The sequence below is a fragment of the Cotesia glomerata genome, linkage group LG5, assembly GCF_020080835.1.
Source record: "Cotesia glomerata isolate CgM1 linkage group LG5, MPM_Cglom_v2.3, whole genome shotgun sequence".
Classification (NCBI taxonomy): domain Eukaryota; kingdom Metazoa; phylum Arthropoda; class Insecta; order Hymenoptera; family Braconidae; genus Cotesia; species Cotesia glomerata.
This window is the reverse complement of record NC_058162.1, coordinates 14,358,910-14,375,007: the sequence shown is the minus strand read 5'-3', so window position 1 is coordinate 14,375,007 and position 16,098 is coordinate 14,358,910. Positions and strand designations below refer to the sequence as shown.

Here is a 16,098-nt window from a genome sequence, read left to right as displayed (position 1 = left end):
GCGCTTTGTATTTAATTTGATTGTCATTTTCAATTTTCTTTTTGAAAACCCACCTAGAGTCTATGATATTTAATCTTTTACCGTTTTTCATTTTAATAGGTCGATCAACTAACGTCCACACACTATTTTTATTCATAGAATTAAGCTCATCTCTGAGAGCATTTTGCCAAAATTCCCGTTCTTTTGATTCCATAGCATCTTTAAAAGATATTGGATCTTGTTGAATACCCGTTAACATTGCATCATAAATTTTATCCTGGGTTTCACTCGTCTCACAATCTATTCTTTCACCAAAAACTAAGTTATCATCAATTTTATCGTTTACATCAATCGTTTCCGAAAAACTATTATCTTTAATTGAGTTCCCGTTATTAATTTTCGCATCTGTTAAACAATTTTGCTGATTCTTCGGTCGCCCTCTCTTTCTTTTCGTCTCTCCTTCCGGTTTTAAAAATTCTAACTCATCTTTATTAAATTCGACAAACCACTTCTCTTTATTAACTGATGATTTTTCAACCGGCCAATCTTTCACACCATTTTTATCATACTTATCACTATACACCAGTTTTTCATTAAAACGAGCATCTCTACTTTCATAAAACTTCCCTTCTTCTGGTTTCAGGAACTGATAATCAGTAGGTGTATATCCTACCAAAATTGCGCATCTCCTTTCGAATCTAAACTTAGGACCAGTTTTTCTTTGTACTTTAATATATGATACGCAACCAAAATGTCTTAATTGATTAATATCAAAATTGTGATTCGGTGCAAACCTTTGTAAAGGTGTTATCATATCGTTAGACTTGTGAGGTGTTCGGTTGTAAGCATGTACAGCAACACTTAAAGCAAAATCCCACATATTTTCAGGTAATTTCGCATTATACATGTAAGCTCTTACTTTCTTTTGTATCGTTTGATTGAACCTTTTGGCTACCCCGTTGTGTTCAGGTGTATCAGGACTTGCTAATTGTTGTTATGCCCCTAGAGTTTTTAACATCTCGAGCGTGTATGCCCCTGTATACTCGGTACCCTGATCTGTACGTAAATAGCATACTTTCGCATTTCTACCTAACAAATTTCTTGCACTTCTTACAAACGCCTCAAAACAGTGACCCGTTTCACTTTTTGCTTTCATTGGATATACCATTGCTAGTCTAGAATAATCATCTACAAAAACTGAAATGAACTTATATCTCTTTGGATGATATATTGGACTTATAGGCCCCATAGTATCAGAATGAATTATTTGAAGAGGTTCAGTTGCCCGTCGACGCGTTGAGTTGAATGGTTTTTTATTGAATTTCGCAACCATATATACTTCGCAATCTAAAATAGTACCATCGAAAATCGCGGTTTTAAGATTTGCATTTTCTGGAAATTTACTTTGAAGAGCTTTTAAATATCTAATAGACGCATGACCCAACCTTGCATGCCGGAGCATAGCTTTTTATTTTTAGCAAAACTTCTGTAGTTTTCATCGAATGGAGACTCTTCCTCTGATAATTCAACAATAGGTAATTCATCTATATCATGAAATTTTCTATCCCAGATAGACGTCTCAAAGTTTGAATTTTCATAAACAAATTTATTTTCACTCTCTACTACGGATTTTACCTTTTCAGATTCTACAACCAAGTCATTATTATCTACATGTAACTTTTCTACTAGTAACTCATCTCTTTTATTATCATTACATTCATTATCACCACTAGAATCAATATTGTTTTTAATCTCATCTCGTACTAAAAAAGTAATTTAATTTACTTACTTCTTTATTTTAAATATTTCGGGTCAATAATATCTGAATATATTTTTATCACAATTAAGATATAATAAATCAATCTCAGAAGATTTATTTTTTTAGCGAAAAATTATTATTAAAAGGTTTATGCAATATGCTGGCTTGATACGTACTTCATACGTATTATTAAATGATTCACGGAAAAAAAAAAAATATTAGATGGGACTCAGTTCAGTTGAAAAGGTAGAGAGTTAGATATTTTATAGTAGCGACACCAACGTTGGATGGAAACAACTTAAATGATAATGTAGAACTATGTACAATCTGCATAAAGATTCTAGTTAGATTTCACATGTAAACCATTTCTATGTAAGATGGGACTTACGAGTATGCGCGCGGTACTGACAACCATCTGAGACAAATAAATCTCAGATGGCTCTGAGCTACATCTCGAATTGAACTGAAATAAACGAAAATTGTACCTACTACAATGTACATTGAAGTAGTAGTTATTTGTAAATTTTTTTCACTATAGATGGAACTAGGATCAGTACAACATGGAAACCAGTTAAATCTCATTTTTTCCGTGTAGACATTACAGGAATTTTTACACCTCAATGTACCCTTAAGAACCCTGTAAATTTTCAGATCGATCCATTCAGTAGTTTTTCCGTAATGTGTAATATACTATTTATCTTAATTTTTGAATTTTTTTGTTTGTGATTTTTTTTTATTTAAATTTACTGATAAACCGTGGCAAATTGAGTGCAAAACAAAAAATAATCAATTTTTAATTTTTCTGAAAATTGCAGCACGATAATGGATAAAATCTTATTCCTTTAATTTTTTCAAAATTTTGATTTCTCGGGGCGGAAAAACTATTCAATGGATCGATCTGAAAATTTACAGGCTTTTTAGGGGTACATTGAGGTGTAAAAATTCCTGCAATATCTAGCTTCCCCGTCGATATTTGTTAAAATACAGTCGATCAACCAAAATAAGGGAAAAAGTCATTTTTTTCAACTTTTTTTAAAGTGGTACCGTACATCGATAAGATTTTTTTTTCTGAATTTTTTTTTGCTGTGTGATTATTGGTTGCAGAGATATTCATGGTTAAAGACAGAAACGTCCTTTTTCGTCTAATCTCGGATATCTCCGCAACAAATGGTCGTATCAAGCTAAATAAACAGGCTATCTGTTCCATAAGGTCGCTTAGTCTGAAAAAATTTTTCGGAGCTCGTAGAGCTCGTAGAGCGAAAAAAAAAAAATTCTAAAATTTGGAAATTTTTTTTTTGCTCTGTTTCTTCGGATCATGTTGAAACCGTAATTCCTAAAAAATTTTGACCTCAAGATCTGAAAACTAGAGTCTCAGAGCTTTAAAGCCCATTTTTTATTTTTGCGATACGATCATTTTCCGCTGAAATACAGCCCGTCATAAATTTAAAAAAAATTTGCACTTTTTTTTATTATCTTAATTTTTGTGAGTAGTGTATATAGTTAACAAGTTTTAAAAAATATGAGTTCTACGGGGATTCGATGTCCGGATCCGAGGAAGAGCGCGTGCGCCATTCCCCTCATACCATTGTCGGAGAATGATGGGGGAAATAATAATAATGAGAGGCAAATAAAAACAATAGTAAGCGGCCGCTTAGATACTCGGAGTAATTTGTTTTTCATCTTTTTTGTAATTTTTCCTGTCTTAAATAACTTTTAAAAAATCGATTCCATAATATTGGTATCAAACGATTCAGAATTTCATGAGTCGTAAAAGTATCCTATCGTGTAAAAAACTTTTTTAAAAAAAATTATGACCCAGATTTTACTTTTTGTATTTGAGTATTTGAGTATTTTGGTTTATTTTTATTAATTATTTAAATATTAATAGAAACAATTATTAAGATTATTGCGGTGATTATTATTTAATTATTGTATTTATTTAGTTAATAATAATATATTGTTGTTACCAAAGTTATGATTAAATTAAGAAATTAAGCGTGTGAGAAATTATTTTGAAGCCAAGCGAATTAAGCGAGCAAAAGAAACGAATTGTAAAAGAAATTAAAAGAATAACAAATTATTACTCGGTGAGAACTTTTCTAGTCTTTTCTAAGTCCCGAGAACAATTTAGTATGGGAAAGCGGCGAATGGATATAAAATAAAAGAAATGACGATTATTATTTTGTAAGAAATAATTTAGGTAAGCGAAAATTTTATAAGTCCCAAGCGAGATTTAGTATGGGAAATCAACGAATGAATATATAATGAAAGAAATTGCGATTGAAATAATATAGAATTGTGAATTTGACGAAGCGAATGGATGAATAATGAAAGAAATGACGATTATTATTTTAAAGAATTGTGCTTGGGAAATAAAAACTTAGAAATTTTCGACGAGTGTTAAGCTTGCGCGAGCCTCGATAGATGGCGAAGATGTTTCGTTTGTAGTGATGGCTCAAAAATATGTTAAGTTCCGTTTTGAAAGTAATTTTGACAATCAATTCTTTCTCGGGAGAATTACTCGGACGAATACTCTTCACCAAGTAATTCTAGAAGATGATACTCTACCTGGAGTCTGACCATGGCCCAGGTAAGTATCGTGAACCGACCGGATAAAAGTGCTACTCCCTGTGCCGAAGCCTTCAGCTGAGGTACGGTAGGTGATCATAAGCCGTGTAGGTCGGAGCGAGGAGGATACTCTCCACTTGCTCTCAGGGTAGAGTTTAGGACCCCACAGGAATGACGGCTAGTCGCCCTGAGGGGGGAGAGGGTGTTATTGGGAAACTAGTTAGTATTTTGTAGACCGCGTTTTTGAGTTTGAACCGTGAATACCGTCGTGTATGTTTGAATAGAAAGTTTCTATTGTATTAGTGTATATTGCTTATATTGTTTCTTCATTTTGAACCGTGTTAATGATTTTGAACCGCGAATATTTGTGAAAAGAGTGTTCTAATTAATGTATTGTTTAATTTGCTTATATTGTTTATATCGTTTATTAACATGATCAGGCCAATAAAGAGGTTTCCTTTTTCTTTGATTTATTTAAAATGAAGTGTTTTGTTTATATTTTGTTATTTATAATGTGATCCCCGTTTATGACCCTGGACTCCGGCGAGCAAATTTCGAGCCAGGGATTAATTAGAATAAGTTTAATTAGAAAACGTGGACGTTACAAAATTTTTTCCATTTGTTTAAAAAAATAGTTAGTTAACAATTAAAAATTTGTTTTTATAATGTAGCTATCAAATGATTCAGAATTTAATGAATTGTAAAGATTTTCTATCGTGCGGAGAACTTTTTTTTTTAATTCTTCTATTTGTTTAAAAAAATAGTTTGTTAACATTTTGAAAATTGATCTTTCACCGGTAGGTTTTCTGGACGACTCATAATATTTGGAATCAATTGGTACCTATGTTGTGAAAAAAAATTTCTAATTGTTAACTATTTTCTTATACTATGTATATTATACTTTTTCAGATTTTGGCAAAAAAATTTTTTTGTTTTTTTTTTTGTTTGACATCAAGAAATGAATTTTCAAAAGACGCATTTTAGTAAAATTAACTGAAAATCGCCTCTTATAAAGCTGTTTCTTCATGTCAATGGGGTGAATTGATCGATTGTAGTTCTGGAAATCTTCTGTAGTCTCCTCTACGATTCTTATGAGTTTATTTTCTTAATCACTAGTCCACACCGAGCTTCTAATTTTTTTTCGTTTTGGTATTTTTTTTTGCCTGTTAATTGTCGTTAGAGTTCATGGGATGCGTGCGCGTGACAGAGAGTTCCGACCGCTACTCGTCGTTTTTCGCGATATCTCTGAAAATATCCATTTTATCGAAAAATTGGTAAATACATTTTTTATCTGTTTTTTAATTTTAAACATTTTTTTTAAAGATAAACTTCCTCGTCAAATCAGCCCGTTTCTGAGTTATAGTGGTTTAAACAATTTAATTGTTATTAACAATTGTTTGCATCATTTGTCAATAAATTAAATACGATATTCGTAATCCTTGACCTAAAATATAAAAGAATTCGATGGGTTTTTTCATGAACATAAAATGTACACGGGCTTCCATCTTTAGCCGATCGACTAATTTGTTTAAAAAAATAGTTAAAAATTTGTGTTCTCAACATAAGTACCAATCGATTCCAAATATTATGTATCGTCTAGAAAACCTACCGATGAAAGATCAATTTTCAAAATGTTAACTATTATTTTAAACTAATAGAAAAAAAATTTTATTAAAAAGTTCTTTACACGATAGAATATCTTTACGACTCATGAAATTCTGAATCGTTTGATACCTATATTGTAGAAGCGATTTTTTAAAAGTTAATTAAGACTTGGAAAAAATTACAAAATTTACAAAATTACATTATTATTATTTCCCCCTACATTCTCCGACAACGGTTTGAAGGGAATGGCGCACGCGTTCTTCCTCGGATCCAGACATCGAATCCCCGTAGAGCTCATATTTTTTAAAACTTGTTAACTGTATATTTGCATTGAAAAAAAATTAGGAAAACGGTTGACCCTGAAGGCCATCCCTGCAACTTCCCGCTAATTTCATACTTAAGCGCTTAAAATTGCACCAATGACGTTTTTGAGCTCTTCGAGCTCAAAAATACAATTTATGGGTTATTTTGAGCTCTCCGAGCTCAAAGAGATTACTTTCCTATCCTTTAAAGCTCTTCGAGCTCAAAAGTCTGATAGAGATTTGATAAGACACTATTTTTTGAATTTTTAAACCACAATAACTTTTGAATGAATAAACAGATTTTTACGCGGTTAGAAGCATTCGACGCAATTTTTCAAGCCTCACAAAGAATCTCAAATTTTGAATTGATCGCGCTAGGAATTTTGGAGTTATTCCGAAAAAACACTTTTTTCGGTTTTCTTTCGTTCACGATATCTCTCGAACGAATCAACCGATTTTGACCGGACTGGTGGCGATCGACGTGGTTTTTTGAGGTTAAGAGCTGATTAATTTTTGGAATTGAACCATCAAGCCGTTTAAAAGTTATTCCAAAAAAACCACATTTGAAAAAAATTTTTTTTTCAGTTTTTTGAAGATTTCTCAAAATCTATTGATCTCAATCGGTCCAAATAGTTTCCAAAATCTAAGTTTGGTCAAGCCCTTTCGAATGGCACCAACCGCGATGAAATCGGTCAAGTCGTTCAAAAGTTATAAGCGGTTCACATACTTTCACACACACACACACACACACACACACACACACACACACACACACACACACACACACACACATACAGACACCGTGACAACCTCGCGGGAAGAGTCAGGGAAGCTTTCTGTGACCTTCAAACGTCGAGATCTGATGAAAACTCGATTTTTGCAAAACGGGGTGAAAACAATAACTTCCCGATTTTTGAAAATCTTCGATTTTCGTAGCGGGAAGTTAAAAATTATTCTTTTCATATCGATTCTTTGCTGTCGGAAAAATTTTTATATGAAAAAAAAATAATTTTTTTTTTCCAATTTTAACTATTTTTCAATACCGAAATTCGAAAAACTGAAAATAATTCAAATAAATTCAAAAAAAATTTTTTGAGCTTAGCCGATTTTTTCGCTTATAGAAGACAACAATAATTATAATTTAAAAAAAAAAAATTAGAAAAACGGTAGACCCTGAAGGCCATCCGTGCAACTTCCCGCTCATTTCATACCTAGGTGCTTAAAATTGCACTAATAATGTTTTTGAGCTCTCCGAGCTCAAAGGACCGATAGGTTTGGTAAAACACAATTTTTCAAATTTTTAAACCGCAATAACTTTTGAATGAATGGACCGATTTTTACGCAGTTGGCGGCGATCGACGTGATTTTTTTTTATGGTAAGAACTGATTAGTTTTTGGAATTGATCGGTAAAGCCGTTTAAAAGTTATTCCAAAAAATGTCGGAGTTATGTTGAAAAAACACTTGTTTCCAAATATTTCGTCGAGGATATCTCTCGAACCAATCAACCAATTTTTACGTTCTAGGCGGTGATCGACGCAGTTTTTTAAGTTCTAAAAATTATTCTATTTCATAAAAAACGATCCGATAAGAAATGTCGAAGTTATGTGAAAAAAATACTTTTTTCGGTTTTCTTTCGTTCACGATAGCTCTCGAACGAATCAACCGATTTTGACCGAATTAGCGGTGATTGACGTGGTTTTTCAAGGTTAAAGGGGGATTAGTTTTTGGAGTTGATCGATTGAGCTGTTTAGAAGTTATTCCAAAAAAACCACTTTCAAAAATGATTTTTTTCTTATTTTTTTTTAGATTTTTCAAATATTCTCAAAATCTATCGGTCCGAATCGGTTCAAATTTTCAGGAAATCTAAGTTTGAGGGAACTCTTTAGAACGCCGTTTAGATGGTTCCGATCGGTTTAGTCGTTCAAAAGTTATAAGCGATTCTCATACTTACACACACACACACACACCCACACACACACACACACACACACACACACACACACACACACACACACACACACACACACACACACACACACACACACACACACCCATACAGACATAGTGACAACCTCGCGGGGATAGTCAGGGAAGCTTCCTGTGACCTTCAAACGTCGAGATCTGATGAAAACTCGATTTTTGTAAAACGGAATAAAAACCATAACTTCCCGATTTTTGAAAATCTTCGATTTTCATAGCGGGAACTTAAAAAGGGAATTGAATGATTTTTCGCGGAGTTACAGCTATTTGTTTATAAGTGCTTCAGCGAAACCGCGTTTTTTTTCATTAAAAAATTTGTAACGGGGTGGTTAGCCCTGTCCAATTGGTCACCCCTTTCCTCTTTGAAAAGGGCGCCACTGGGATTTTATACTCGGTGTCCCAGAAACCGGGGAGCATGAGAAGGAAAGATCGGGTCGTCAGAAGTTGAGAAAGGCTGAAAAATTAATACTGAGAAACAATTATTAACAATTTAATTATTTATTCAATGTAAACAATTTAATTTTAACAAAATTCCTTAACAATATTGCCCTTAAAATTGACCTATCAATTACTTAATTGTGAGGACCTCTCACCTACGCAGGCACTTGCCAAAACTTACAACTAAATATCATTAAATTCTTTTAACCATAGATCATTACGCATCTATCTTCTTAATTTCTTAACTCAACATAGACCATTACGCATCTATCTTCAATTTCTTAACTCAACATAGACCATTACGCATCTATCTTTAATTTCCTAATTCAATCATAGACCATTACGCATCTATCCTTAATTTCCTAACTCAACATAGACCATTACGCATCTATCTTTAATTTCCTAATTCAATCATAGACCATTACGCATCTAGATTCTTAATTTCTTGAACCCTCGTCCAACCGACGGAATAACAAACAACATATTTTACCCAATAAAACTTCTCAATACTTCGTATTTTTCAAAATTCCAAAATTACGCCTAACAATTACTTAACACAAAATTCTGATCTTCGATTTTAATTCATTAAATTCATTAATACATCTTCTTAACTAAATTCATTTCCAACTCACTAAATTTTCTACTAAAGTTATCAATCAATTTATTCTACTAAACCCACTGATTTATTTCATTTCTTGATCTCCACTAAATAATCTTTAACAAAGCTCACTACATAATTTTCTTAACAAGTTCGGTAATCAATTTTCTAAATTCACTAAATTTCTCAATAAATACATTCGCTAAATTAACTAAATTAATTAAATTTAGCCCACCGGCCTAAATCTAATTTAACACAATTTCTTAAATTCAACTCTGAAATTCTAAAACGTCTCAACAAAATTACCACCGTGGAGCATTATAGAATGACCACTAACTTAATTTCAATTCTTAATTCTCCTTAAATAAATTCTAGGCGATATTTCTTAATTAATTTCTGTCTCGAAAATTCTTAACTAAAATTAATTTATCATAGCCAACAGGCCTATAATAAATTACTAATAAATTCTTTACCAATAAATTAACAATTTATCCATTAAATATAAAAGTCCAGCGACAAAACTAACTACTTGACCTTGACGATAGAAACTAAAGTACGAATTTGCTAATAAAAAGATGACCGCTCAAGAAAATTAATTTTAATTATTTTGGCCTCTTAATTAAATTATTAATTAATTTGGCCTAAAATAACTCAGAATACCTGACAACTGAAACCGGTACTCCAGCGATGAAATCTTTTCCCAGTAGAAAGAAAATGACGAGATCAGCTCCACTGTGCCTGCTGACTTCCAAAGCTCCAGAAACTCGTGTCACCAAATTTCACCCAGCTCCCAATCTTATCCTCGATCAATTTATCCTAGAAATTCCAGTAAATAAATATTTCGAATAAGACGAAGATCGTCAGCCAAATGGCCTAACGACAAGTAATTTTTAACAAAATACCAGACAATAAAATTTAATCGCTTCGTTCCATTCGTGAAGCCTTAAGAAATCAACTACTTACTTGTCTCAGAAAAATATCCCACGCTGGAACACAGTTACCCAACGTACTCGCAAAATTTTACCGGAAGAAAGAGAGTCTTGACACAACACCCGGCGTTTTTATAACCTCTCCTCGTGCTCTCCAACTTTCCTATCTTCGCTCCCGCGCTTCATTTTCCGGGGACTGTAGTGGGGACTTTCGATTAGCACGCCCGGTGACAAGTCGAAACTACTTGTCAAAAATCGAAAGGTAAGGGAAAGCCCTGACCTACCGTGCGTTAATTAAGTGGTCGATAATGACCCCGGGAAGTTCGATTTTCCCTGTTACAAATTAATATCTCGTAAACTATTGGTCGTAGAGACATCGGGTTTCGCACATTTTGTTCTTTATTTAATTCTCTAAATTTCTTACGCAATATGTCTCGTTTACTTTTGCTTAGTTTCCGAGATATCTTAATTTGAAGCTCAACGCTAAAACGCTTTTTTTAAACAAAAAAAAGCAACACTTCCCACATACACACAAATGTTCAAAATATTTTTCTAAGTTTTTTAAAAAAAATCCAAAATACCTTGATTAGAAATGGTACCTAATTCGGCTCTGTCGGTATATTCAACTTCTACTTCCAATTTACCCTATCCGATTCAATACTTTTCAATATGATTCAATCTGTTTCAAAAAACGTATTGAATCGGATTGGATCGCATTGAGCTCCAACCCGTTTCCGTTTGTTGGGTGGTTTCTAAGACCAGCTTGGGATTCGAACCCACGCCTTAGACCACTGGGCTAACGTCACCGGTTCAAAAAATTATATTTTAACTTCAAATGGGAATAAAATCAATTAAATCAGCATTAAAAAATTTTTTGTGTAATTTTTTCAATTCATTCAAATTGTGTAATTTTTTGTGAAATTTTTATAAAGTTATTGATATTTGAAGTAAAAAAATTATCAAAAATTCGTATCTCATAATAGGCTCGTAAAAACTTAAAAAAAAAAAATCATGTATATATTTTTCGAGAAATGGGGAAAGACAGCCAAATATCAGCAAAATCGAGTTGTTGTTTGAAAATGAAAGAGATATTGATGACAATGCTAGGCGGTTTCGAGGCTCGGTTAACAAGCGTTTCTTGTACATTGATCTAATTTTAAAAAAATCTATTAAAAATTAATCTTTGGAAGTCTTAACCAGATTCTTTTATAGCATGTGAAAAAACATGTTTTTCTTTTAATTTTTTTATTTTACTGATTCTAGTATCTTTAACTAGAGGAAGAGAGAAAGAAAAAGAGATAGTCCATGTTTCAATATCATTGGAGGATGTTATAATGTCAATTTGCATCGAGATTGTTTCTATTACTCGATAAAATCATTCGATAAAATCATTCGATTATTTGTTCATGAATTGAGAATGAGCTTGCAAATATTCTTAATAGATCAACAATTATTGAATAAAAGATGAAATGGAAGTTGACACGGATATACGAGAAAAACTATTTCATAATACGGTACGAGAGAATATTGTGAGTATTTAAAACAAGATATTATTTTATAATGTTTGCAATATGGCCTTTTATTAAAGTAATTAAAAAGAAGAGAATAGTTTTATCTTTTCTTCTAAGTAAGCTTAAGTCTTACAGTCTTGGTATAATTATAGACCTATTAAAAATTAAATGGTTCACATTGCACTAATATAGTCTCAAAAAAAAAAAAAATTTGGAAAACGGTTGACCCTAAAGGTCATCCCTGCAACTTCCCGCTAATTCCATACTTAAGCGTTCAAAATCGCACTTATTACGTTTTTGAGCTCTCCGAGCTCAAAAGTCTGATAACAGTTTAATAAAACAATATTTTTTGAATTTTCAAACCCCGCTAACTTTTGAATGCATGGACCGATTTTCACGCGGTTGGTGACATTCGATGCAGTTTTTGAAGCCTTATCTTTTATTTGTGAGTTTAAATTGATCGAACGAGGAATTTCGTAGTAATTCTGAAAAAACACTTTTTCGGTTATCTTTCGACAATGATAACTCACGAACGAATCAACCGATTTTGACCGCTCTGGCGGTGATCGAAAATACCATATTCAAAAAAATTTTTTTTTGTTTTTTCGTGTTTGCAGTATTACTCGAGATGACTTTAACACTGGACTTCCCTTAACTAAGAACAGAGATCTTACGTAACTTGAATCGCTTGATGGTCTTGAGAAAGACTTTTTGTTGTTTGGCTTTGTGAAAAGTCGATTGGTGCTTTGAGAAGACTCTGATACAGTTTTAATAGCTGCTCAATTGGCCCCTGTATTTAATTTAAATTATACAATAAAAATGAACAAAATGAAATCTAAACCAGTCACAAAAAGGGCGCCATCAGGTTATTATCACGGTTCCTGGAAGCCTTGCGTGCTTGTTTCTAGGCTGACGTAGCTTGACTTCCTTGATAGTAACTGTTGAGACGAGCCTTGATGAGTCTAAGATGATCTGTATTGACCGTCGGTCCTAGCTTCTAAGGTAGTAGTCACTTCGCTTGTAGTTAAACACTGGTTGTGAAGGCAAAAACTAATGTCCCGTGGCCCGTTGCGGTGCTTCTAATATACTAGGATCGCGGACTAACTGCTGGTAGTGGTGGACTAGAAAGTCCACCAATGAAGGGGCTCGGTTCAAGGTGGAAATGGAACTAAGACGCGCACCAATGAGAAGACTTGGTTCGAGGTGGAAGGGAAGCTGCTACTGAGCTGGCCAGCAGAGGCTCTCTTTGCGGTCCGTGCGTTTTCGAGTACCCAATTTTGGCTTCTTACGCATGTACTTTTTTTTCAACATCTAAAGATTTCTCAAAATCTATCGGTTCGAATTGGCCCAAATTGTATTCGAAATCTAAGTTTGGTCAAGCCTTTTCGAATGGCGCAAACTGCGATGAAATCGGTAAAGCCGTTCAAAGGTTATAAGAGGGTCACATACATACATACATACACACATACACACACACACTCTTCGAGCTCAAAAACATAATTTCCGTGTCAATTTGAGCCCTCCGAGCTCAAAAGTCTGATATATGTTGAATAAAACACTATTTTTTGAATTTTCAAACTGCAATAACTTTTGAATGAATCGACCGATTTTCACGCATTTGGCAGCATTCGACGCAGTTTTTAAGCCTCATAAAGAATCTTTCAGTTTTAATTGATTGAACTATGAATTTCAGAGTGATTCCGAAAAAATACTTTTTTCGGTTTTTTTTTCGACAATGATAACTCACGAACGAATCAACCGATTTTGACCGGAATGGAAAAGATCGACGTGGTTTTTTGATGTTAAAAGCTCATCAGATTTTTGAATTGATCGGTAAAGACGTTTAAAAGTTATTCCAAAAAAACCCCATTTGAAAACATTTTTTTTGTACTTTTTTTGCGATTTCTCAAAATCTACCAGTCTGAATCGTTTCAAAGTATATCTTAAATCTAAGTTTGGACAAGCCCTTTTGAATGGAACCAACCGCGATCAAATCGGTCAAGCCGTTCAAAAGTAATGAGAGGTTTACATACATCCACACACACATACACACACACACTCATACATACATACAGACGGTATCAGGCGTTTTCATCCTCGGACAAAATATCCCCGGACAAAATATCCTCGAGACAAAATATCCTCGAGACAAAATATCCTCGAGACAAAATATCCTCGTGACAAAATATCCTCGTGACAAAATATCCTCGTGCCAAAATATCCCCAATAAAATATCCCAATAAAAAATATCTCCGACACGATTATTCGCGTTTGTGTTAGTTTATTATCGAATAAATACACACAAAAATCATGTTAAAAGAGCGCAACACGATTACCCGCGTTTGTGTTAGTTTATTATCGAATAAATACACACAAAAATCATGTTAAAAGAGCGCAAGACGATTACCCGCGTAATGTTTGCTTTTTGCAATAAATGTACGACATTTTGTTTGAGATTTGTACGCAATAATTCTGTGCAAATCATTGTAGTTTATTATTTGTTAATTACTTAATTAAAATTATCATTATAATTACTTATAAATTATTAAATAATAATAATGATAATAAAAAAAAAAATTAAAAATGATAATAAAAGTTAGTGTTAAATATTCATAAAATGAAAGACTGATTAAAAATAAATATTTATTATAAAATATTAACTTGTTTTTTATTTCTTTTAATTAAATCCTCCATCTTTTTTGTCATACAATCATATGTTAGTTCCCGATAATTCGTATTTTATTAGGGATATTTTGTCGGGGATATTGTGTCACGGGGATATTTTGTCGCGAGGATATTTTGTCGCGAGGATATTTTGTCACGAGGATATTTTGTCGCGAGGATATTTTGTCTGAGGATATTTTGTCTCGAGGATATTTTGTCCAGGGATATTTTGTCGAGGATATTTTGTCGGGGATATTTTGTCCGAGGATGAAAACGCATGGAACCATACAGACACCTTCACGGGAATAGTCAGGGAAGCTTCCTAGGACCTCGAAACGTCGAGATTCGATGAAAACTCGATTTTCGTAAAACGGGGTGAAAACAATGACTTCCCGATTTTTGAAAATCTTCGATTTTCTTAGCGGGAAGTTAAAAAATTTGAGGATCTAAGATAAGCTTAATTTTTATGTATTTTGATATCGTGAATACTTATTTTAAGTGTGCTTAGGTCATAAGCGTTTTTAAATCCAAGAAAATTGTAAAATACTTTTAAAAATGGCAAAAATCGCAAAAAATTGGAATTATTTTGATAAAAAAAAAATCTTGTAGTTTTGGGTCGAGAAGAATTTTCTTGTAATTCGATCTCCGTAATCTGAATCTGCAATATATTTAGCCCAGATTCCTCTCAAACACTCAAAAAATCGCAAAAACCGATAAAATAGCATATATTTGCTACGGATAAAATTGAAAAAAAATTAGGAAAACGGTTGACCCTAAAGGCCATCCCTGCAACTTCCCGCTAATTCCGTTAATACCTGGCCGCTTTTTTGAGCTCTTCGAGCTCAAAAGTACAATCTGTGTGTTGTTTTAAGCTCTTCGAGCTCAAAAAGATACCTTTTCTATGCTTTTGAGCTCTTTGAGCTCAAAAGTCTGATAGAAGTTTCATGGAACACTATTTTTTGAATGTTCATACCGCAATAACTTTTGAATGAATGAACCGATTTTTACGCGGTTGGCGGCATTCTACGTAATTTTTTAAGCCTTATAAATAATTTCTAAGTTTCAATTGGTCAAACTAGAAATTTCGGAGTAACTCTGAAAAACACTTTTTCGGTTTTCTTTCGTTCACGATATCTCTCGAACGAATCAACCGATTTTTGACCAGCTTGGTGGCAATCGACGTGGTTTTTATGATGTTAAGAGCTGATTAGTTTTTGGAATCGATCGGTAGAGCTGTTTGAAAGTTATTCCAAAAAATGTCGAAGTTATGTTGAAAAAATCCTTATTTCCAAATATTTCGTCGAGGATATCTCTCGAACTAATCAACCGATTTCCACGTTTTTGGCGGCAATCGACGCGGTTTTTTAATCTCTGAAATTATTCTATATCATCAAAAACGATCCGAGAAGAAATGACGAAGTTATGTGAAAAAAACAGTTTTTTCGGTTTTATTTCGTTCACGCTATCTCTCGAACGAATCAACCGATTTTGACCGAATTAGCGCCGATCGGCGTGGTTTTGACGTTAAGAGCTGATTAGTTTTTTGAAATTGATCGATCGAGCCGTTTAAAGATATTCCAAAAACCACTTTCAAAAATGATTTTTTCTAATTTTTTTTTTTGAGATTTTCAAAATTTCTCAAAATCTATCGGTCCGAATCGGTTCAAATTCTCAGGAAATCTAAGCTTGGCGAAGCCCTTTCAGAATGGCACCAACCGCGATGAAATCGGTTCAACCGTTCAAAAAGTTATAAGTGATTCACAT

At 33.3% G+C, this 16,098-nt stretch overlaps 1 protein-coding gene across 3 annotated transcripts in view; it reads left to right on the top strand.

The window, feature by feature from the left end:
* Positions 1 to 11,420: 11,420 nt before the first annotated feature.
* LOC123265019 (protein Lilipod) overlaps positions 11,421 to 16,098 on the top strand; it is a gene marked incomplete in the record, with an annotated part of 252,377 nt that continues 247,699 nt past the window's right edge. For all 3 annotated transcript variants that reach the window (XM_044728601.1, XM_044728600.1, XM_044728598.1), the window contains 1 exon segment: positions 11,421 to 11,688. In XM_044728601.1, coding sequence (XP_044584536.1) covers positions 11,629 to 11,688 — 60 coding nt within the window.